Source organism: Notamacropus eugenii, chromosome 3 (assembly GCF_028372415.1).
Source record: "Notamacropus eugenii isolate mMacEug1 chromosome 3, mMacEug1.pri_v2, whole genome shotgun sequence".
Classification (NCBI taxonomy): domain Eukaryota; kingdom Metazoa; phylum Chordata; class Mammalia; order Diprotodontia; family Macropodidae; genus Notamacropus; species Notamacropus eugenii.
The window spans coordinates 348,337,442-348,363,692 of NC_092874.1; the positions used below are offsets into that span (position 1 = coordinate 348,337,442).

At 37.8% G+C, this 26,251-nt stretch overlaps 1 protein-coding gene across 2 annotated transcripts in view; it reads right to left on the minus strand.

The window, feature by feature from the left end:
- The window catches only part of LMNB1 (lamin B1), a 72,414-nt gene that overhangs the window by 21,166 nt on the left and 24,997 nt on the right, over positions 1-26,251 (minus strand). For both annotated transcript variants that reach the window (XM_072597213.1, XM_072597214.1), the window contains 2 exons: positions 25,650-25,820; positions 24,209-24,334 (listed from right to left, as the gene is read on the minus strand). In XM_072597213.1, coding sequence (XP_072453314.1) covers positions 24,209-24,334; positions 25,650-25,820 — 297 coding nt within the window. The remainder of the gene's footprint in view (positions 1-24,208; positions 24,335-25,649; positions 25,821-26,251) is intronic.

The following is a 26,251-nucleotide window of genomic DNA, read 5'->3' on the forward strand; positions in this document are numbered from 1 at the left end:
GGTTACTTTCTTGGTGAACAGGTATTCTCTCCCATCCTTTTGGATGAGGAAGAACAATGTTTAGCATCAGGGAAAGACATCAAAGTCAAGGTTTCTGCATCCAAAAACCTCCAAATAAATATGCAAAGGGCCCAGGCCATGGAACAGCTCAAAAGGGATTTTGAAAATCAAGTAAGAGAGGTGGAGGAAAAATTGGAAAGAGAAATGAGAGTGATGCAAGAAAATCATGAAAAGTGAGTCAACATCTTGCTAAAGGAGACCCCCAAAAATGCTGCAGAAAATAACACCTTTAAAAATAGGCTAACTCAACTGGCAAAAGAGGTCCACAAAGCCAATGAGGAGAATGTTTTAAAAAGCAGAATTAGCCAAATAGAAAAGGAGGTTCAAAAGCTCACTGAAGAAAATAGTTCTTTAAAAATCAAAATGGAACAGATGAAAGCTAATGACTTTATAAGAAACCAAGAAATTATAAAACAAAACCACAAGAATGAAAAAAATGGAAGATAATGTGAAATATCTCATTGGAAAGTTAACTGACCTGAAAAATAGATCCAGGAGAGACAATTTAAAACTTATGGGACCACCTGCAAGCCATGATCAAAAAAAGAACCTAGACATCATCTTTCATGAAATTATCAAGGAAAACTGCCCTGATATTCTAGAACCAGAGGGCAAAATAAATATTGAAAGAATCCACTGATCACCTCCTGAAAGAGATCCAAAAAGAGAAACTCCTAGGAATATTGGAGTCAAATTCCAGAGTTTCCAGGTCAAGGAGAAAATATTGCAAGCAACTAGAAAGAAAAAATTTGAGTATTATGGAAATACAATCAGGATAACACAAGATCTAGCAGCTTCTACGTTAAGGGATTGATATTCCAGAAGTCATAGGAACTTGGATTAAAAGCAAGAATAACCTACCCAGCAAAACTGAATATAAGACTTTAGGGGGAAAATGGTCATTCAATGAAATAGAGGACTTTCAAGCATTCTTGATGAAAAGACCAGAGCCGAAAAGAAAATCTGACTTTCAAACACAAGAATCAAGAGAAGCATAAAAAGGTAAACAGGAAAGAGAACTCAAAAGGGACTTATTAAAGTTGACTGTTTACATTCCTATATGGAAAGATAATATTTGTAACTCTTGAAACTTTTCTCAGTATCTGGGTAGCTGGATGGATTACACACACACACAGACAGAGACTGAGAGCACAGGGTGAGTTGAGTAGGAAGGGATCATATCTAAAAAAAATCAAATTAAGGGGTGAGAGAGGAATATATTGGGAGGAGAAGTGGAATGGGGCAAATTATGTCTCATAAAAGAGGCAAGAAAAAGCTTTTCCAATGGAGGGGAAAAAGTGAAGCTCACTCTCATCACATTTGGCTCAAGGAAGGAATAACATGCATACTCAATTTGGTGTGAAAATCTACCTTACACTATAGGAAAGTAGGGGAGAAGGGGATAAGTGGGGTGGGGGGAATGATGGAAGGGAGGGCAAATGGGAGGAGGGAGCAATTAGAAGTAAACACTCTTGAGGAGGGACAAGGTCAAAAGAGAAAACAGAAGAAATGGGGGTCAGGATAGGATGGAGGGAAATATAGTTAGTCCTATACAACACAACTAGTATGGAAATCATTTGCAAAACTAAACAGATATGGCCTATATTGAATTGCCTATCTTCCAAGGGGAAGGGGTGGAGAGGGAGGGAGCTAAAGAAGTTGGAACTCAAAGTGTTAGGACCAAATGTAATGTTCTTACCACTGGGTAACAAGAAATACAGGTTAAGGGGTCAAGAAAGCTATCTGGCCCTACAGGACAAAAGAGAAGACGGAGACAAGGGCAGGGAGCAAGGATAGAGGGGAGAGCAGATAGGTCACAGGGGCAATTAGAAAGCTTGGGTCTGGGGGGGGGAGAGAAAAGGGGAGAAAATTTGTAACCCAAAATTGTGTGAAAATAAATGTTAAAAGTTAAATAAATAAATAAATAAATAAAAATAAAAAAAAAAAACAACTGGAAAACTGCAAAAGACTTTGAGCAAAATACCCCAGTAAACCAAAAGACCCCCCAAAAATCAAAACTGAAAGCCTTCAGGTACAGGTATCATTTTTCGTCACTACTGTCAGGTTGCAATAAGGCAGAGCTAACAACTTTACCCAGTGCTTAGGAGAAGGTGCATCCTAGCCCTGGCACAAAGGAACTAAGTTCAGGAACTAAGACTAGGGAGATATAAATAAACACAAGAGCATACAGACCACTAGAAAGAATTATAATAGAGTCAAAGATACTAAAAAAAGTCTAATCTAGAAGGAAAGAGAAACTCTCTAAAATTTATAAGCAGGTTCAAAGTGAAAAAATAGATTTTCTAAAATGACTACATGATTATTGGGAAGAAATAAAGTGAGGAAAGAATTAGGAGAAAATGCTTTAGAACAAAAAATGGTAAGCTTTAATCAAGTAACAAGCATCATGAAATTAGAAGAGGTCAAAGGGAAATCAATGACTCTATGAAACAACAAGAAATAATAGAACAAAACAAAAAGAAGGAAAAAAATAGAAGAAAATGTGAAGTATATGCTATCAAAAGCAACTAACTAGAAAAACAGGTCAAGGAGAGACAATTTAAGAATCATGAGATTTCATGAAAACCATTTTTTAAAAAAAAGGTCTGGGATAAAAAGGGTTCTATTATATATGTATTTCAACTATTTATATCATGTTTACAAAAACTGATGATTGGCATAAAAACCTTGTAAACAAACGCAGAAAAATAGTAATATAAAACACATCTTTACAGACCATGATGCAATAAAATTATATTCAATAAAAGGTCAAATAAAGGATTAACAATTAATTGGAGACTAAATAACCTTGTCCAAAAGAATTCATGGGTAAATGAACAAATCATAGACATAAGTGATAATTTCATTAGATAAGGAAATAAGGCAACGTACTAAAATTGGGGGGATAAAGCCAAAATAATTCTTCAGAGAAAATGTCTATCTCTAAATACTTTCATCACACCAGAGTCAAGATGGCAGAGTGAGAGACAGCATTTTTGCCTTAGTTCCTCCACAACAACTTACAAGCTCCCCCTAGCCCCAAAAAGTCACACTTTGACTCATTTTACCAGCCCAGGGCAGCTTAGAAAGATAGAGAGGTTTACAGACATTGGAGCAGGGAATTCTCAGGAGGACAGTGTAGCAGCAGCATGGCAGCAGGGGGAAATAATAGGGAACAAGCAGGTCAATTAGGGTATGGACACCTGTGTAGAAAGATATCCCAGAAGACCTTTGCACTAGCAGTGGGAAGAGGAACAGGAGCCATCTGTCAGTTCTGTCACCCATCACCCAATTCTGGGACATAGTCCAGGGTGAGAGGAAGAACCCTTGTGATCAGGAAGGAGCAGGGACCCTCCCTGTGGAAGGAGTGAGGAACAAGTTCCAGAAGCTTAGCTAGGTGGCTCTGAGACTAAGAGCAATTGTAAAGACTTAATTCTAACTTTCAGACCTACACATAAGCCTACAATGGGATAAATGAGGGTAACAGATCAAAACAAGAGGAAATCTAGGAATTCAGTTACTCTGAACCTGAAGAACCTCCCAGCAGACTAATAGTGACTGAGTCCAACTGAGTGGAAACTCAACCAAACATACTTAACCAATAGATGCAAAACAAAATCAGGTCAGGAATTTGCAGAGAGCAGACCAGGAAGGTAAGAAACAAACTCTCCCTCTCCCCACCTCCCAGCTCATCATACCACTTTATTTATAAGCCTCAGAGTAAGTTGTGAAAACAAAATGACGAAATTGAGGCAAGAGATCCACCTCCTTCCCCCCAGAAGTGAGCAGAGGACAACATTAACATAGAGTACAAAGTCAAGAAGTAGTTTGGAAAAATAAGCAAATAAAGAAACAAATAACTTGAGAATAAAAAGCTACTATGTATTGAGGAAGCTTAAGACACAAACACAGAAGACAATATTATGAAAACATCTACAAGCAAAGCCTCAAAGAAAAATACAACTGGACACAAATCCAATAGGAATTCCTAGAAGAATTAAAGAGATAAATAAAAGCACAAAAAAAATTTTTAAACAAGAACTAGAGAACAATTTAGAAAAAGAAATGAGAATTATTCAAGAAAATTATGAAAAGAGAATGAACATCTTGGTAAAAGAAGTACCACAAATACTGAAGAAACTAACGCATTAAAAATTAGAAACAGGGGGAGGAGCCAAGACAGCAGAGTTCAAGGATGGACCTGTAGAAACTCCCCCCATAGCCCATAAAATACCTGTAAAAAAAAATGACTCTAAAGAAATTCTAGAGCAGTAGAAGACACAAAACAACAGAGTGAAAGAGATTTTCAGCCTAAGGCAGCATGGAGGGCCAATAGGAAAGGTCTATCACATCGGGCATGGAGTGGAGCACAGCCTGGCTGTGGCCATGCAGCAGGAACAGGACCGGAGCAGGCTTCAGGGTGCATGGAATCCCTGGAAGCAACTGCAGTTCCCAGATCCCTCAACCTACAAAGGCCAAAGGCAGCTTCAAAAGTCAGTGAGAGAGTACTTTCACCTGTGTGAGAAGGTAACATGGTTTGGCCCCAGCAGCCCCAGGGTGGCAGCAGCTGCTGTGGCACAACATCCATTTTAGGAGCCCTCAGTCTAAAGCCCCTGGGGAAATCGCAGCTGATCTGGATCTCAGCCCTGAGTGGCAGCCCTGGGGTGAGGAGGAGTGCTGGCTGGCCTGGTGGAACTGGTGGAGACTCTAGAGAGGGAACCCTACTGGCAGATCCTGGGCAAAACAAAGTGCATGTGGTTGCTCACAAACAAGAGCGCAGGCCAGAAGAGGAGTAAACTCCTCTCCCATGATTGTGCTACCTTGGAGGAACTGAGAACTAACAGGTCCCCAGAGTATACCCTCCTCTTGCCAAAGGATTCAAAAGTCAAGTAACTGACTCACAAAATGTCCAAAAAAGGGGAAAAAAAATACGACTATAAAAGGCTACTTTCTTGGTGAACAAGTATTTTCTTCCATCCTTTCAGATGAGGAAGAACAATGCATAACATCAGAGGAAGACCTAAAAATCAAGGCTTCTGCCTTCAAACCCTCCAAAATAAATATGCAAATGGTCTCAGGCCATGGAAGAGCTCAAAAAGGATTTTGAAAATCAAGTAAGAGAAGTGGAGGAAAAATTGGGAAGAGAAATGAGAGTGATGCAAGAAAATCATGAAAAACAAGTCAACAACTTGCTAAAGGAAACCCCCCCCCCCAAAAAAAATGCTGAAGAAAATAACACCTTTAAAAACAGGCTAACTCAATTGGCAAAAAGCCAATGAGGAGAAGAATGCCTTAAAAACAGAATTAACCAAATAGAAAAGGAGGTTCAAAAGCTCACTGAATAAAATAGTTCTTTAAAAATTAGAATGGAGCAGTTGGAAGCCAATGATTTTATGAGAAACCAAGAAATCACAAAACAAAACCAAAAGAATGAAAAAATAGAAGACAATGTGAAATATCTCATTGGAAAAACAACTGAAAAATAAGATCCAGGAGAGAATTAAAAAATTATAGGACTACTTGAAAGCCATGATCACAAAAAGAGCCTAGACATCATCTTTCATGAAATTATCAAGGAAAACTGCCCTGATATTCTAGAACCAGAGGGCAAAATAAATATTGAAAGAATTCACTGATCACTTCCTGAAAGAGATCCAAAAAGAGAAACTCCTAGGAATATTGGAGTCAAATTCCAGAGTTCCCAGGTCAAGGACAAAATATTGCAAGCAGCTAGAAAGAAACAATTCTAGTATTGTGGAAATACAATCAGGGATAACACAGGATCTGGCAGTTTCTACATTAAGGGATTGAAGGGCTTGGAATAGGATATTCCAGAAGTCAAAGGAACTAGGATTAAAACCAAGAATCACCTACCCAGCAAAACTGAGGATAATACTTCAGGGGAAAAAATGATCATTCAATGAAATAGAGGATTTTCAAGCATTCCTGATGAAAAGACCAGAGCTGAATAGAAAACTTGACTTTCAAATATAAGAATCAAGAGAAGCATGAAAAGGTAAATAGGAAAGAGAAATCATAAGGGGCTTAACTAAAGTTGAACTGATTACATTCCTCCATGGAGAGATAATATTTGTAACTCTTGTAACTTTTCCCAGTATTTGGGTAGTTGGAGGGATTACACACACACACACACACACACACACACACACACACACACACACACACACACACACACGTATATATATAGACAGAGAGCACAAGGTGAACTGAATAGGAAGGATGATATCTAAAAAAATAAAATTAAGGGGTAAGAGAGGAATATATTGGGAGGATAAAGGGAAAAATGGAATGGGGTAAATTATCTCTCATAAAAGATTCAAGAAAAAGATTTTTCAGTGGAGGGGGGAAGGAGGGAGTTGAGAGGGGAAAAATAAAGCTACTTTTATCACATTTGATTTAAGGAGGGAATAACACGCACACTCGATTTGGTATGAAAATCTATTTTACACTACAGGAAGGTAGGGGAGAAGGGGATAAGTAGGGTGGGGGGATGATAGAAGGGAGAGCAAATGGGAGGAGGGAGTAATTAGAAGTAAACACTTTTGGGGAGGGACAAGGTCAAAAGAGAATAGAATAAATGGGGGCAGGATGGGATAGAGGGAAATATAGTTAGTCTTACACAATATTACTATAATGGGAGTCTTTTGCAAAACTACACATATATGGCCTATATTGAAATGCTTGCCTTCTCAGTGGGGATTGGTGGGGAGGGAGGAAGGAAGAGAAGTTGGAATTCAAAGTTTTAGGAACAAATGTTGTGAATTGTTTTTGCATACAACTGAGAAATAAGAAATACAGGTAATGGTGTATAGAAATCTATCTTGCCCTACAAGAAGAGAGAAGATGGGGATAAAGGAAGGGAGAGGTGTGATACAAGGTAGGGCAGATTGGTGGAAGGGGTAATCAGAATGCATGGTGTTTTGGAGTGGGGGGAGGGGAGAGATGGAGAGAAAATTTGGAACACAAAATTTTGTGGAAATGAATGCTGAAAACTAAAAATAAATAAACATTTAAAAAAAATTAGAAAGCCATAGGTAAGCTAATGACTACATTAGACATCAAGAAACAATTTTTAAAAAGTTAAAAACTGAAAGAGCAGAAGAAAACATGAAATATCTCATAGAAAAAACAACTGACCTAGAAAATAAAATAAGGAGAGGTCAGTGGACTACCTGAAAGTGATGAACAAAAAATAAGCCTCAACAGCATATTTCAAGAAACTACAACTCAAAACTGCCAAAACATGACAGAACAAGAAGTTAAAGTAGAAACTGAAAGACTCTACCACTCACCTTGTAAGACAAATATCAAAATAAAAACAAATTCCCAGGAATATTGTAACTCAAATTCAGAACTCCCAGGTCAAGGAAAAAAAAACAATAAGCACACAGAAAGAAAAATTCAAATACCATAAAGCCACAGTCAGAATCACATAAGATGTAGTTTCTACACTAAAGAGTCAGATTCCTTGGAATATGATACTCTGGAAAAAAAGAAGCTAAGATTACAACCAAGAATAACCTAGCCAGCAAAACTAAGTATAACCTAATAGGCCAAAAAAAAAAAAAAAGGTGCAGGGTGGGCAGTTGATGAACAAGCATTCCTGATAAAAAGACAAGAGCTAAATGGAAAATCTGACATTCAAGTAAGCATAAAAGGGTAAACATGAATGAGAAATGTCACGAGGAACTAAAGGTTAAATTATTTACGTTCTTACAGGGAAAGATAAAACACATAATCCCTCTGAACTTCATCAAAAGCCTTTTCAGGGCTGCTCATTCATCTCTGGTATCCACCTGTCATTTGATTTTCACTTCTGGCTCCAAGAAGCAGCAGCACGTGCAGCAGCCACACCTTGGTAAGACCATCTTGGCAGATGGGCTAAACCAGGTGAAGTGTAACCAACAGGTCTAAAACTTGTTGGTGTGCTAGGAAGATGTCTTCCCCATATGTGAAGACTTTCCCTGGTGGAATGGGCTAATTTGTTCCAATGGCCATGAAAGCAGCTGAAGCAGAAGCACTTAGAGCTTGGTCAGACATTGAAGACACCAAGGTCATCCACCGCATCCCAGGCCATCATCAGTCATCTTGACTTATTTTGCCTCTGGACTTCAAAAACCCTGGAAGGGAGAGTGAGGCTGACAACCTTGTGCAACTATGCCTCAATTCATGGCCAATTCAAGACATCACTTACTGATCCTCTTAAAAATGAAGGAAAACAACAACTTACAGGGTCTTCAAATAATTCCATTACGTTGGGATAATGGAATGATGAAGAAGAAGGATGTATTGTGAGAAGGAATGGGGAAATTTATTTCATATAAATGGGGCACACAAGGAATAGTTTATATAATGGAAGACAGAATGGGGGTAGAAGTGGAACAGGCAACATTTGAATCTCACTCTAATCTGTACTACTTCGAAGGGGAAAGTATACACACACATGCACAGTTGGGCACGGAAATTCATCTTACCCAACAAGGAAGTAGAAGGAAAAGGGGTTAAGAAAATAAGGGCTAGAGAAGTCAGGGCAGGAATGTAAAAAGGAAGGCAAATAAAGGAAGGTGATATTCAGAAGTAAAACAGACTACTGAAGAGGGAATGGGGTAGAAGGATATTATAAAAAAAAATACTAGTCTCATCAGGCACATGAACCTTCTTCCAAAGAGTAAGCCCCTAAGCAAAACCTCACCTGAGAGTATACATACACTTTTCAGAATTGGAGGGCATCAAGACCCTTGTGACCCAGAGCCTCATTAGAACTTAACAAAGGTGTGGGCCTTCCTACAAAACAAGCCTCCTTAATCAAGCTTCCCTTAATGGGCTTCCTGTAAAGCTTATTAATGGGGGGAAGATCTTTAACTCTCATTAACATTATATATACACACTCAATTAGGTATAGAAATCTATCTTATGCTATAGGAAAAGTAGGGGAGAAAGGGATAAAAAGTGGGGGTAATAAGGGAGGGCAGATTGGGGGAGGGGGTAATCAGAATCCTTTGTGGAAGGACAGGGTCAAAGGAGAGGACAGAAAAAATGGGAGGTGGGACAGGATGGAAGGAAATGTAATTAGTCTTTTACAACATGACTATTATGGAAGTGTTTTGGATGACTACACATGTATAACCTATGTTAAATTGCTTGCCTTCTTGATGCGGGTGGGTGGGGGGAGAGGAAGGGAGAGAATTTGGAATTCAAAGTTTTAAAAAACGAATTGTTAAAAATTGTTCATACATGTACCTGAGAAATAAGATACACAGGCAATGGGGTATGGAAATCTATCTTATCTTATAGGAAAATAGAAGGGGAAGGGGACAAAAGAAGGGGGGTGGAGTGATAGAAAGGAAGGCAGATTGGGGGAAGGGGTGATCAAAAGCAAAACACTTTTGAGGAATGACAGGGTGAAAGGAGAAAGAATAAAATAAACAGGGATAGGAGGAACAGGATGGAGGGAAATACACTTAGCAATAGTAACTGTGAAAAAAAATATTTCCTCTGATAAAGGCCTCATTTCTCTAACACAGAGAGAACTGGGATAAATTTATAAAAGTAAGAGTCATTCTCTAATTGATAAATGATCAAAAGATACATCAGTTTTCAGAAAAAGTCATTAAAGCTATCTATAGTCATATGAAAAAATATTCTCACTATTGATTGGAGAAATACAACTTAAAACAATTCTGAGGTACTACCTACCTCATACCTATTAGACTGACTAATAGGACAGAAAAGGTAAATGACAAATGGTGGAGGGGATGTGGGAAAAACAAAACGTTAATGTACTGTTGCTGAAGTTGTATATTGATCAAACCATTCTATAGAGCAATTTGGAACTATGCCCAAAGGGCTATAAAACATGCCTGCCATTTGACATAGCAATACCTGTACTAGGTCTGTATCCTGAAAGAGATAAAAAAAGCAAAAAGGAAAAGGACTTATATGTACAAAAATATTTATAGCAGCTCTCTTCTCAGGGTAAAGAATTAGAAGTTGAGGGGATGCATATCAATTGAGGAATAGTTGAGCAAATTATGGTATGTAATTATGATGGAATACTGTTATATTATAAGAAATGATGAGCAGGATGCTCTCAGAAAAACCTAAAAAGACATGGGTTGATGCAAGGTGAAATGTACTGGGCACAAAGTAACAGCAAGAATCTAAGATGATCAGCCGTGAATGACTTAGCTCTTCTCAGTAATACAACAATCCATGACAACTCTGAAGGACTTATGATGAAAAAATGTTATCCATTCTCAGAGAAAGAACTGATAGTATCTGAGCAGAGATTGAAGCAATCTTAGTTTTGCTTTTTCACTATTTTTCTTGAGTTTTTTGTCTTTGTTTTCTTTCACAACATGACTATTATGGATATGCTTTGCATGACTACACACATATAATCTATATGAAATTGCTTGCCTTTGGGGGGTGGGGATGAAGAGGGTGAAAAGGAGAGACTTTGGAACTCAAAGTCTTAAAACCAAATATTAAAAATTGTTTTTACATGTAATGGGAAAAATTAAATACTAAATAAATACAAAAAAAAAATGAGACAAGTCAAAGAATTTTAACAATTTGACTAAAGATAATGACAGCAATGAGATACTAAATGCTGATACCAAAATTTGTGGGGTGCTGCAAAACAGTACTGAGAGAAAAATCTGTATCTCTAAATATTTACATCAATAAAAAAAAAAGAACAAATCAACAAAAAAGGGTATGCAACTAAGAAAACCAGAAAAACAATGAAGTAAAACCTTCCAATTAAACACCAAGATAGAATTTCTGACAATGAAAGGAGTCATTACTAAAATTAAGTCAAAAAAATTAATCTAATACATAAAAGGAGGAGCAAAGTTTTAGAAAAAATGATAAAATAGATGGCTATTTTAGTTTTAAAAAAGAAAATCAAGTTACAAGTACAAAAAATGAAAAAATCTCATAACCAATGAAGAGGATATAAAAGCAATTATCAGAAGCAATTTTACCTAACTATATGCCCATAAAACTGAAATGGATAAATATTTACAAAAATGTAAACTGAAGAATCAGAGTATTTAAGAAGCACTATACTGGAAAAAGAAATTAATAATCCATAAAAGAGCACCTAAGGAAAAAACCTTGGAAACAACCTAGTGCCAAACAGATGTGCAAGCAAATTCTGGCAGACATTCAAAGAACGATTAATTCTAATATGCCATAAACTTTTGAAAAAATAGATAAAGAAGGGATTCTACCAAATTCCTTCTTTAACATAAACATGGTCTTGATACCTAAACCAGGAAGTAAAAGGAGAATATTGATGCAAAACTCTTAAATAAGATACAAGCAAGAAGATTATAATTATATATCATAAAGTTCATACACCATAGTATATAATACCAAGCTATATTTATACTAGGAATGCTTAGGAAAATTATAAGTACAGCTGATCATATCAATAACAATAACAACAAAAATAACATTATTTCAATAGATGTAGAAAAAGGTTTTGACAAAATACAAAATCCATTCTTATTTTAAAATGCTTAAAAAAATAAAACTTTTCAAAAATAATGAGCATTGTCTATTTCTTAAAATTTATTTGTTTATTTTTAGTTTATGGGATAAATCAAGCATTCCTATAACATTGTATAATAACGAAAGATTAGATATGAAACTGAAAATCTATTATGTACAACTTGTTATTCCTTTTAAATATACAACAAAGTTATCATGTAACTCTCTTTCTTTTTCCTTCATGTAAAACATAGCCAATTTTCAAAACTCCCAGGGTAAAGAGAAAATATTTCAAGCAACAAGAAAAAAAACAACTTGAATACTGGGGAGATACAATTAGGATTCCACAAGATCTAACAGCTTCTACACTAAAAGACCATAGTTCTTGGAACATTACATTCCAAAGAATGTACATTCCAAAACAGTTGTAGATGCAACCAAGAATAATTTACTCAGTAGAACTGAGTATAATCCTGAATGAAAAAAATGAACATTTGATGGACTGAAAGACTTACACGTATTTGTAAGAAAAAGACCAGAACTCAATGGAAAATTTGATATAAAAGATTCAGAAGAAATATAAGGAAAACATCAAAGATTAATTATAAAGCACTCATTAAGGTCCAACTGTTTACTTCTTATATATGAAAATGTTATCAGTATTCATAAAACTGTCATCACTACTAAGGTATTTTGAAAGAAAAGCTGGGGGCTGAGTTGTGTGTTTTGGGTTGATTCTAAAAAAAAAAAAAACTGTATAGGGAGAGGTAAAAAGGAACAATTATCTGATACAAATGAGTATGAAAGGAAGAACCAATACAGAGGAAGCAGGTGGGAGTGGAGGGCAGTTAATATTAGAACCTTATTCTCCTCTGATCACACAAAGTGTACATCTGGAGAGGTATAGAAATCTTCTGAACCTATAGAGATATGAGAGGACTGAGGGACAGGGTGGAGGAGAGACTTCTAGAAACGTGCATTAAGATTTAGAAGGATGGGGGGGGGGACAGAATAAGGGGCAGACTCGTACAGTAGTGGGCAGAATAAGGAAGAGGAGGGGTAAGAGGAGAAAGTAAGGTAACAGTGATAGGGTAAAAGGAGAGGCTCAGAAATAAGATGGAAGGAAATTCACAAGTAGTATTATAATTTTAAATAATAACAGAATGAACTCATCCATAAAATGGAAATGGATAGAATGGAAGAAAAATCAGAATCTAACAATATGTTTACAAAAAACACTTCCTAACCTACCAAATTGGTTAATATGCCAGAAAAGGAAAATGACAATGTTGGGGATGTGGAAAGATGGGTTCACTAATGCACTGCTGGTGCAGCTGTGAACTAGTCCAACAATTCTTGAAAGCAATTTGGGACTATGCCTCAGAAGTTATTAACCTGAGCATACCCTTTGAGCAAACAATATTGGTTGGTTGTTGTCTTTCATTCTCGAAGAGGACCAAAATGACATCACCATGATAAAGTGAAGTTTCAATGTGTATGACTGTGGCTGATCAGACCAAAACGAGCTCAGAATGCTCTACCACAAGTTGGACACAGATGGTCTGTGTGAACATTTGGGGTGGTTACTCCAAATTTGTGCATCCTACATTTCCTTTGTGCTGTTTCAATTCTGCTTTGCTCATACAGCACAGCACCTTTTCTGATGTGGGCACGCCCTGCTGAGCGGTCCTGTGCCAGTGACGCGCAAGATGTCGCAGACCAAGTCGCACAAATCCAAACTTCTTGAGAGAGACCTTGAGAGTGTCCTTGTATTGCTTCTTCTGACCACCATGTGACTGCCTGCCCCATGTGAGTTCTCCATAAAATAGACTTTTTTGGCAAGCATACATTTTGCATTCGAACAATGTGGTCAACCCATCGGAGTTGCACTCTCTGAAGCATAGTTTGAATGCTTGGTGGTTTAGTTTGAGCAAGGACCTTAGTGTCTATTACCTTATCATTTGCTCATTTGGGTCAGAACACTCAGAAACACCAAGACTGGTTTGATGAAAGTGATGGGGAAATCCAGAAGCTGCTGAATGAAAAACGAGAACACCACAGGATTTACCAGCAGGACAGTTCACTCATCTCTAAGAAAGCCATATTTAATTCCATCAAAAGTAAAGTACAAGGAAAGCTGAGAGAGATGCAGGCTTCTTGGCTCAGTAAGAAGGCAAATGAAATTCAGTTTTATGCTGATAGTAACAATCCAAAGCACTTTTATGATTCCCTGAAAGCTGTTTATGGACCAAAAATCTATGGTGCATCACAACTGCTCAGTGCTGATGGAGCCACACTGACTAGTGATAAGGGCACGATCCTAGAGGCATGGGTTGAACACTTTCATAAGGTTCTCAACAGCCCATCATCAATCAATGCTGAGGCCAGTGACCTCAGGCTTAAGTCAATCCCTCTTTAGCAAGCAACATAGCTCCTAGATCTATCCCCAAAGAAAACAAAGAAAGAGTAAAGGACCGATATGTATAAAAATATTTATAGCAGTTCTTTCTATGGTGGCAAAGAATTGGAAACTGAGAGGATGCTCATCAATGGGAGAATGGCTGAATATGAGTGTAATGGAATACTCTTACCCTGTAAGAAATGATGAAACAGATGGTTTCAGAAAAAACCTAGGAAGATTTATATGGAGTTATGCAAAGCGAAGTGAGCAGAACCAGAAGAGCAACACACCTGGTCATAGCAATATTGTAAAGAAAATCAGCTGTAAATGACTTAGTAACTCTGATCACCACAGTGATCCACCACAATTCCAAAAGACTCAGGAAGAAAAATTCTATCTCTGTCCAGATAGAGAAGTGATGAACTCGAGAATCCAGGCTGAAGCACATTTTAATTTTTCTTCCTGTTTTGTTTTTCTTCTCCAAAGGGAAATGAGGTGGGAGGAGAAAAAATAACAAAATGATTAATAATGGAAAAAAATTTTAGTAAAAAATAAAAGAAGTTACTCACCTGCTACTCAGTACTAGTTGCTACTGGATGGATGTTGCAAGGTCATACCATCACCCTTTCCCAAGAACTGCCTATTATGAGATGGATGATACATGATGGTCACTCTTATAAGGTAGACATGGCACAGGATCTCTCAGTTGTCTGTGCCTTTCATAACAAGTTGTGGGGAAATCAGCCAAGCTAGGGAAATAAAAGCAAATAGTACAGCTGACCTTTCCACCACAACTATTCCACAAAGATCTGGAAAATGCACCAGACCAAGTCCTGATTAAGAAATCCAAGAGGCAAGTCATAGTGAGTCATTTTTCCAGTCCACACGAGCAGGAGACAGAGAGACCTGTGGACACTGGGGAAACGTTCTAGTCAGAAAAGGCCTTCAGAGACAGAGAACGAACAAGGGAGTGAACACGTCCTGCCCACTACTGGGGACTACAGCAAGAAGAGGTCCTAGATATGGCACAGAGAGTCCTAACTCGTGTAGGGAGCAGGAACAGGTGCTGTCAATCAACACCATCAATCACCTTCCTGTGACCCAGCTAGGTCCCAGATCCAGGATGGACTGATAAGAGGACATGTGATTAGGAGTATCAGTTCAGGCTGGAGAGTAGTCTTGGACTATAGGCTAGATACTGAGTAAGTCGCCAATAAAGAAGTTAGCAGCAGCTACATGGTTCTAACCCCAGACTACAAACAGTGCAAAGCCTTCAGTGGCATAACCAGGACAAGGGAGCTAGCAGTAACTTCTCTGAAACGGCAAAATTTTTCCAGCTGGCTCTCAGTGGCTGAGTCTAGCAGCAATCTAATGGAAGTCCAACCAAGAGATAAACCCACAGTTGTGCTGCTTAGTCCCAAATCCAGGTAAGGAATTAATTCCAGAGCTCAGACTTTGCCCTGGGTCAGGCCGATTGTGCTGAAAGTTTGCAGGTCCCCAGAATGAACTGTCCCTGAGATCCTGAAACAATACAACTGAATGCTCTAAGAAAGTAGTGGCAGGACCCAAGAGGACACAAAACAGCACCAAGCATACCGCAGTCATTCCTTCCCTAAGCGCTCAGAGTCTGGTCCTAACAGAAAGTCCAAAGTCAGGAAGTAAAGCTAGAAGAATAAGCCAACAACAAATTTCACCATAAACAGCTATTATATATATTAACAGGGTCACTTAAGATACCAACCCAGAAGAGAGTGATTTTCAAAGATCTACAAGAAAAACAGTGTGAGCACAGAGACAACATTTTTAAAAGAAATGAAGAAGTTAAAAAAAATGAGCTACAAATGATTTTATTTTTTAAAAATGAAGACTGCTTTAAAAAAAGGAGGGGGTGTAATGAGAGGTCTAAAAGAAAAAATTGCTAAGAAAATTGACAGCTTAGTCCAAGAGGTGCAAAACCTTACACCAGTAACAAACTTTGAAAATTATTATGTGTTAAATAGAAGTTCATTACTTTAAAGGAGTAGAAGAAATATTTTTAAAAGGTAATACACTGAAAAATGTTAAAAAGGAGAAAGTATCACACAGCAAAAACAAGTGAGGTAGAAAACACATCAAGGAAATATAATTTGGGAATCACTGAACTGCCTGAAATTCATGAACAAAAAAGAAGTTGAGAAACCATATTTCAAGAAATCATAAAACTTTCTAGAATCTTAGAAGCAAAGAGCAAAATGAAAATAGAAAGACTCTACCAGACCTCACCTGAAAAATTCCAATATAAGAACTCCTCAGAATATTATAGCCAAAATTCTGAATTTGAAGGTCAAAGAAAAAAAATACTGCAAATAGTCAGAAAGAAATAAATCAAATACCAAGAATCCACAGTCAGAATCACACAAGATTTAGCAGCCACCACTCTAAAGGAGTAAGGTAACTGGAAATACAAACTTTCAGGAAGCAAAAGATACGAACTTACAACCAAGAATAGTTTCATCAAAATTCAGTCTAATCATACAGGAGAAAAAAATGGACCTATGTTGAAAGAGAGCACTACCAAACACTGCTGATAAAAAGGCCAGAGATGAGTAGAAACTTTGAAAGACAAACACTGGAGTCCAGTCAGTCAATAAACATTAAGTACTTACCAACACTGCCAAAAAACCATTGCTAATCCCTAGGGATTTAAAAAACAAACAAGAAAAAAAACCCTACAAAAACATGGTAAATATGAGTAAGCAATTATAAAGGACCAAAAAAAAAGATGAACTCTTTTATGGGGAGACAATATATATATCTCCTTGGATTCCTGTCATCACTGGAGATCACAAAGGGAGTCTAATAAGACAGAGGGTCTGGAAGATATTTTTTTATTTCTTTTTAAAATTTTGATGATTTTAAAAGGACAAAGAAAAGGGAGGGGAAAAGGACTATAAACCAGAGGGTAAAGAGAGAAGATAAGGGAGGGCAATTATATAATTTAGGTGAGGAATGGGTAACACTTAAATCTTTCTTTCATCTCAATTGATCACATAAAAGAAGACTACACATCCACACAGAGATGTGCAGAAATAAATTTTGCTCATCAAAAATACAAGAGAAAAAGGAGAGAATGAACAGGGGGAATAAGAGATAATTCCTCTTATTCATTAAGAGATAAAGAGATAAGTCCTAAGGAAAACAAACCACAGGATAGAAACTATAAAAACGTGTAATTGGGATCTGGCAAAGGGAAAGAAAAGAAGGATAGGGGAACAGAAGCTGATAGCGTCAAACCTAGAGTTCTGGTGCAGAGCACACTTCTCTCATCAATCTCTTCTTTATAAAGAAGGGACAGGAAACTGACCAATAAAAAAATCAGCCAGATTATTCACGTTATCTACCTCCTGCTAAAGAGGTGATGAACTCAGGTTATGGATTGGGACATATCTTTTGTACATGGCCAAGGAAGGAATGTTTTTCTAGACTATAAATATTTCTTAGAAGGGTTTTGTTTTTCTTTCATTTTCAATGGTAGAGGAGAAGGAAAGAAGATGGATTTTCAGTAATTGAAAAAAATTAAAAGGAAACAGGTTGTGAATACCAGACGCTGAGGCCTTCAATAGTTTAACCTTACTTCTTCCACTAGATTAATGAGACCTTTCTTATTAGGCCCATTTTGCCTACTCCTTCCTGCACCTTACCCTAGGCTCTCCAGCGACATAGAGGAGGAAAATGTCTTCACATGACTATATTGATTATAAATTTAAATGGGTAAAAGGAGAACCTTCATCTGACCTGGTGGCAATCTTGAGTCCCTGAATGAAGGTGAGGGAGTATTCTTATCTCTCCACACCTTCTGATGGGTTCACAGGGTATAGGTGAGTTAGAAGTCAACAACTCTAATCCTCCTGATAAGATGTGAGACCCTCTAGGACCTAGGCCTTAACAACATTACTGCCTCCTAATATCCTCCAGGCCTTAGCATGTATGCCCTTAACTCTAGATCCTACACCATCACTGGACTACTTATATAACTGAATGATTTCCCACCATCACCCTCCCACCCAGGTTTACCATATACCTCACTGGTGACGCATAGGGACTTCTGGTCCTTTAAATCCACCCCAGCACAGTACATAGAATGCTGAACCTGAAATCCAGCCTTAGACGCTGACTAGCTACATGACCCCAGGCAAGTCATTTAACCTCCCTCATCTATGAAATGGGGATAATAAGAACACCTGCTTCACAGGGTCAGTGTGAAGATTATATGAGAAATGTGGAAAGTGCTCTACAAACTCTTAAGTGCTATAAAAATGTTAGCTATTATTATTATTAATGTTAGTGTTGTCTCCTCCAGTTATAGCGTCAGCTCCTACGGAGTCACACTGTCTCACCTCTTTTCTATTTGTCTTCTAGCACTTAGCACACTGCTTGATATATATATGCGCATATATATATATACGTATATATATATATATATATATATATATATATATATATATACACATATATATGCATATATATATTTACATACACATACACATGCATGCATATATATATATATGTGTGTATATATATACACACATTGAATGTAGCCATCATAGAGGCTACCTGACCTTGATCCCATGGCTGGAGCAGGTTGGAACCAGTTGGAGCTGGTCTTGTGAGCTGTCTGGAAACTCCACTGCTGCATCTGAAACTTGATGCTCTCAACAGATGTCAACCATCCTGAGCCTTCACTATGGACTGTCAGCTGTTCTGAGAAACAACTGATGGAACAGTTTCTCAAGGTTGTGCCTTCTGTGGGATTCTCTCCTTGCTTACAGTGTATTTAAACTCTACTTCTTCTGTCCCTCTCAGGTACTCCAGGACTCTGGGGACGTGTAATGTCCCAAATTGCAATTTCCTTGTCTTGATTAAAGACCCTTGTTACTGCAGCCTTCGTAGGCTTCTGCTTGGGGTTGACATTTCTGGTGTTAGAAATAGAATTCGAAGACTCCTGTCTGTCTGGTCAGTTTCAACCACTAGTACCAGCATGGAGCCTTTCTGTCCAGTTCAGAACTGACTTGGTAGTTCTTCAACTTGACTAAGTGATCTCTTGAATCTCTGAACTCCTATCTTTTTTAGTTGAGTCTCTAGCTCTTTAATAGAAGGCTTATTAAAAGACCCATGGCAATTTTGAATCCACTCAGAATGGCTGTTCCCCACCAAGCAGACAGCTATAGGTTATGTGTTTTCAATTTATGGATTTGGATAATTGGCAGAATTTAACCAAATCTGATGCCCATCATTGCTGGCTGTGGAGGGGGTCATTTTGATCATAACAAAATCAATTCACATCTAGATAAGGTGGGATCCTCCATCAAAATCCAATGGGACATGTTCTTTCTTTGGTATCTAGAAAAGTGTAAATGAGAATCTGAATCTAGATTAGCCATGTGCATGTGTGCGTGCATGTGTGTATGTGTCTCCCAGAATTTGATCTAAAAATTTGGACTGCAGGTAACTAAAGAGAGAGTGAGAAGATAGGAAGGAGAGTCACCTACTGTAGCTGGCTTTCTCACAGAGTTTAGCCACAAAGAGCAGAAAACAAAGAGGATGGTTAATTAGTGTGGATGGAAGGATCAAGTGAGGACTTTTTGAGGGGAGCCATAGGCATGTTAGCATAAGTGAGAGTAATCCCCACTCTCACACAGAGAGGGCTTCTATTGGAGGAGACATGATGGAACGCGATCCCTCCTGAAGGTTGAAGGCTTCACCTAGGCAAGGAGTAGGGCCACTAATTCTTGTGATGAAGGAGATAGTGGCAGAAGGCATCTGAGTGATCTGAGATAGAAGGAGGCATTGGCAAATGGCCTCAATTTTTTTAATAAAAACCTTTTTGTCTTGGTTATCACTGGTTATCATAAATGTCCTTTATATGGATATAATTTGTTTACCCATTTTTGTTATTTGAGGCCTCCAAAGTTAAATTCTAGGTCTCCCCTACTCTGGGAATCAAATCAAAATAAGGAAGGACCTTTCTTCTGCCCCCATGGGGGGAAAGAGAAGGGAAGTGTGGCAGGGGGATATATCTTTAGGCCAGACTCTGTCCTTAGGTTAGGGTTTCCACCAGTGCCTTCTCCTTTACCACAGACACCAAAGTTCTCCTCTCCTATATCTGCAGCTGAAGTCTTTTTCTTTAGATGGGAAGAGAGGAAGGAGAGATCTTTTCTCTTATTTTCCGTTCAATCTGAGGTTGCTCATGCCTGGTGGGAAAGACCTAACTAAAGTCTTCTTGTTTTTATTTACTCACCACATTAAGGCCTTTTTAATCCCTGAACCATTTTCTCCCTCTAAAATGATTTTGTATTTTCTTAGCCATAGGTTTTGTTTTGTTCTTTCTTTTGCACTGAAATCTCTGAGTTTCGCTTTAGTCTCCCCCTAAGGGACCACTCCCCACTTTCGTTCTGAGTCTTTCATTTTTACTTCTGCTTTTGTTTCTTGTGGGATTTCTTACAGCTGAGTTCTGAAGGCTTTCACTTTCATCCCTAAAAGGATCTAGGTTATATTTACTAGTTATTAAAAAAAAAAGGTAAGATATCTATTTAGTAATTGGTTTGTTTAATGGAGGAATAGAGCTATGCTATACTGTTTCCTTCTACTCTGCCATCTTGGTCCTAAAGGCAATCAATAGGAAGCCAGTAGTGTTGACTGAGTAGGAGAGGAGTCAAATGGTCAGATCTGCACTTAAGGAAAACTACTTTGATGGTATAAGAAGGACTGTGATGGTGACAGATGTGCTTCAGAGATGATCAGTTAGGAGGCAGCTTCAATAATCTAGGAGATAGGCGATGAGGGATTGCACTAAGGTGGAAGGTGGTACCTATGTGGGTAGAGAGGACAGATGTACAACATTATGAAGGTAGAAACAGCATGATCTGGTAAATAATTTTATATGAGGGGAGAGAAAGTGAGGAATAGTGAAGAAAAAGGGGGCAAGGGGGAAATGATAGTAAGGAAATAGAAATAATAAAAAATGTTTGGACGTGTTAAGTTTGAGATGCCTTTGAGATATCCAGTTGGAAATATCTAATAGGCAAACTATGTGAACTTCTATTTATTAACTATATAACCTTGAACTAGGCACTTAACCACTCTTAGTCTTAGTTTTCTAATTTATAAAATGGGAATGCTATTTTTTTGATCCAGACCTGGGACTTCATTGATATAAGAAAGTGGTGAGATAACTCCCTCAATAATGAAGATTAGCCATTACTCTGCCATTTAGTTTTAGGAAAGGAAAAGGAATCAGCATTTGTATAGTGCCTACTTTGTGTTAGGCAATATGCTAAGTGTACTTTACAAATTTTATCTCATTTGATCCTAGCAACAACCCTTTGAGGCAGGTGCTATCATTATCCTCATGGTACCAGGGAGGAAATTGTGGTAAATACTAGACTTGCCTAAAGTCACAAAGCTAGCAAGTGTCTGAGGCTGGATTTGTTCTTAGGTCTCTGACTTCACTTTTCCATACTGGCCTCAGCTGCCTGAGGTACTGAGAGATTAAATGATCTGCCCAAAATCAGATGCTGGCCCTAGAGTCAAGAAAATTTGAGTTCAAATTTGGCCTCAGATAGTTATCAGCTGTGTGACTCTGGGTAAGTCGCTTAACCACTGCTTGCCTCAATTTCCTCAACTGTAAAATGAGGATAAAAGCATCTACCTTGTAGGACTGTGAGTTAATATTTGTAAAGCACTAAGTGCAGTGCTTGGCACAGAGTAGGTGCTATATAAATTCGCATTCTCCCTCCTCCTCTCCCCCATTTCCTGACTCTTAACCATGGTATCATGTTGCCTCTCAGGAATACTACTACTAACACCAAATACTTTATGGAGTTGTAAGGACAAATTTAGTTTAAAATCACTTTGCAAACCCCTAAAAAGTCAAATCAACAAGCATTTATTAAGTACCTATTATGTATCAGGCACTGTGCTAAGTGATGGGAATAAAAAAAAAAAAGCCCTGCTCTCATGGAACACATACTGTAATGAAGAAGGTGACATGCAAACAACTATATACAAACATGATCTAGATGCAGAATAAATCAGAAATAATCGGCTAGAGAAAAGGAAAAGACTTGTTATGAAAAGTGAGATTTTAGCTGGGACTTGAAGGAAGTCAAGGAAACCGTGAAGGAGAGAATTCCTTTGCTCCACAAAGGGGGCAAGCCATCGAAAACAGAGAGGTAGGAAATGGGAGTGTTTTATGCAAGGAAAATCAAGGAAGCTGGTATCATGGACCGTAGAGGATAGGGAAAGGAGTAAAATGTAGGAAGATAAAAGGGGACAGGGAATGAAGGGCTTTGAATGCCAAACACAGGATTCAGGATTTTATATTTGATCTGAGAGGTAATATGAAGCTGCTGCAGTTTACTGAATGGGGTTGGGGGTGGGAGGATGGGGAGATTGACATGGTCGACCTGCACTTTAGAAAGATCAACTTGACAACTGAGTGTTAGACAGACTAGAATGGGGAAAGACTTAAGGCAAAGAAAACAAGCAGCAGGTTATTACAATAGTTCAGGCATGAGGTAACAAGGGTGGTGGTACTAGGGTGATGCTAGTGTCAGAGCAGAGAAGTGGGAATATATCAGATAATATGAAAGATATTAACAAAGACAGAAAAATCAGAATTAGGTAACTGATTGGATACGGGAGATAAAAGATAGTAAGGAGATGGATGGTGGTATCCTAGGGAGATTAGGGGGAAAAGATAATAGATTCAGTTTTAGACAAAATGGGTTTAAGATGTCCATGAGACAATCAGTTTAAGATGTGCAACAAACAGATGGAGACGAAAGATTGGAGGTTAGGAAAGAAAAAGTTGGATAAGTAGATTTTAGAATCATCTTCATAGAGATAGCAATAGAATACATGGGCACTGAAGAAATTAGCAAGGGAAATAGTATATACAAAGAAAAGAACCCAGGATAGAGTCACAGGGGACATTTATAGTTAGTGGGTACAACCTGGATAAAGATCTAGCAAAGGAAATTGAGAAGGAGGGGTCCAATATGTAGGTATATAGAAGGGGAAGCAGTAGAAAAGAATGTCACAGAAACCTGTAGAAAAATCAAAAAAGGATAAGGAGAGAGAAAAGATAACTACATTTGGCAAGAGATTATTAATAACTTTGGAGTGAAAAATTTCAAATGAATGAGACTAGAAGGTAGATTGTAGAGAGTTATAATACAGTGAGAGGAAAAAGGAAGTGGAGACACCAGTTACACACCACCTCCTCAAGGATTTTAGCCATGAAACAGAGAAAAGATACAGTATGACAGTTATTATGGATAAGTGGGTCAAGTGAAGGCTTTTGGAAAATGGATAAGGCAGCCTCGACAGGAAGAGATTAAAGATTAGTGAGAGTGGGGTTGATGGAGGAGACCACCTGCTAGAAAAGATGGGATAAAACAGGATCACTTTTGCATATAGAGGGGTTTGCCATGGAAAAAAAGGAGTGAAAGAGAAGACAGTGGCAGGAGGCATCTGAGTGATGTGAGATGAAGGAAATCTCAACAAAGGAACTCAATATTCAATGAAAGTTCTCAGCTAGGCAGATGGGGGGAGAGGGATTCACAGAAGGTTTGAGGAGGGATCAAAAGGTTTCATTAAGTTTCTGTAGGGATGGGAGGGTGAATCAATGAGGGAAATGTGAAAAGAGCTTTGCTGCAGTAAGGGTCCAATTACATAAGCTTTGATTATTATAATATCTAAGAAACTGAAAGTTTCTAACAAAAATGTTCCTTTACCTAAATTCATCCCATAATCAAAAAGCTCATTTACATAATATACATAAGATACAGTATTTTTCTCATTTGTAGTTATTCCTTATAGTGACTTTCTTGAATGATGTAAGAGAAAAAGATTTGAGAGAAAAGTAGAGCTGAGGCAAAATTGAAGACTGCGTCAACTATTCTAAGAAATCATTGGATTTTGGTTCCAGTTCATGTAATTCTGAACAAATCATGTAACTTAGCCTTGCTTTCCTCATCCATAAAACAGAGATAATGATGCATTCCCTTCTTAATTTACAGGTTTGTTAGAAGGATCAAATGAGATGCTATGTGAATTAGTTCTCTGAAAAGTATAAAGTGCTATATAAATACAAGGTAAGATCAATGATGTATAGACAAAGCAAAAGAAGTTATGATAAAGACCACGTCAGAAAATTTTTATTCTTCGTAGCAAATGCTTCCTTACCTCCTTCTGTAAGTTAGAAAGCTGGGAGGAAAGGCTCTCAATCCTCATATGACTTTCCATGAGTTCTTCCCTGGCACTGTTGACGGTGGATGTGGTCATCTCGGAGGACAATCTGGCATTTTCCAGCTAAACAAAATGAATAAAACAAAGCTAGTTTCATCACGTAAATAAGCACTAAACAAAAGCGGAAGCATGAGACATTTCATAAATGATTCTGCTAGTAAAGAGTTGCTGAAATACAGGAAAGGAAAGCATCACAAAACTTCCTTATCTTGAAACTGAGAACTGTCTAAATTGGCCCTAGATTTAATTATTACTAGTTACATAGACAAAAAGTTTCAATGAGTTAATGATAAGGCCAGTGATGGCCCCAAAGCTTTTAATATTGTGTATTTTTTTCCATTCAATTTTTAACATCTCATGTAAACTTTTAATTAGATAACTGGGGAATATCAATTCTGGTGGAGTAGTTAACCTGAACGGAAAATAATAGTAAGTATATCAGATCCTTAACCTACTCGGTTAATTAACTAACTAGCCTGATCCTATAGACCAAGAATAATCAAGAGATAGTAAATTTAAGTTTGTTTAATATGAGATATAAGGCATATTATTATAGCATTAAATTCTATAAATAGCCTTTATTAAAACAAACAGAAATCTCCCCAATTAGCTCTGAAAGACTTGGGTTTCTCCACATTGATGATGAAAGGAAACAAGCATTTATTAAGTGCCTACTATGTGCCATGCACTGTGCTAAGCATTTCACAAATATTATCTCATTTAATCCTCACAACAACTCTGGGAGGTAGGTACTACAGTTAAGGAAAATGAGGTGTATGCCTCATATTTATCCTTAGAGTATATAAATAATTTGTACAGGACCAAATAATTAGGGAGCTTCTGAAACCACATCTGAACTTGGGTCTTCTTGATCTAAGGTCTAGCGCTCTATCCACTGCATCATGACAAGACAGGGGATATAGTCTGAAAAAAAATTTGATTCTTTTGGGGATTCCCCAAACTGTTTGACTTATATAACACTAGGAAAATCTGAAACTGCATAAAAGAGGAATCATTTCTCTACCAATTCAAATTTGTGATTCATTTCAGAAATGTAAAACTTAGGGCTATTAAAAAAATTCTGGCAATGACTTTAGGCTGTATCCTGTCGAGTGATTGGAAACTTTTTAAACAAATATTTTTAAAAAGGGAAAGGCATCACGGAGGAGTGGATAGAGAGCCAGCCTCAAAGAAAACCTGAGTTCAAGTGCTGTCTCTGACAGACTGGTTATGTAACCTTGCAGTGTCCTCAGGCAACTCTCTTTGCCTTTAAGTTGCTGAACAAGGGGTGACCTACGTAAGCTCCTCATCAGAAGTTCCTTGTATGAATGAAATCACAAGTCTACCTCAAGAAAAAAATTTGCAAAGAATTTCTCACTTTGGCATGGTAACTTTGCTCCAACTCCTCTTTGTACAACTTGACACGTTCATTGTGCTGCTCTCTCATCTCACGGAGCGCTTGAGCCAACTTGTACTCATACTCAAGCTGGCGCCCAGAATCCACTTCTACCAAGCGTGTTTCATGCTTTCTTCTTGTTTCATTGATTTCCTAGGAAAAGAGAAAAGGCAACAACTCATCTCCCTCCATGAGAACATTAGACACCAAAGCAATGTGAAATTGAACATGTTAGCATTCTCATGCCTAACCGATGCCTGGTATGCATTAACCACTTTTTAGCTATTAAGAAAAACACTAAAATTAACTATTAAAGCCAACATTGGGATCTCTAAAACCCTTGGTCAAAGCAAACAAAAAACTGTGAATAGCCATCATTTTAAGTAAAAGAAACCACCAGCGACAAGCTGTTTTTGATAACAGAGTGTATGAATAAGACCACATTCTTGATTACAGTAATTTCAGTTCCTTGTTTGTGTGGTCAGCAGCAATGGTCTTGAGCAATTCATCTACATCACCCTTTTTCACATGAGTCACTAATATAAGTAAACATAATTTAAAATGTCAATAACTATAAGAGCTTT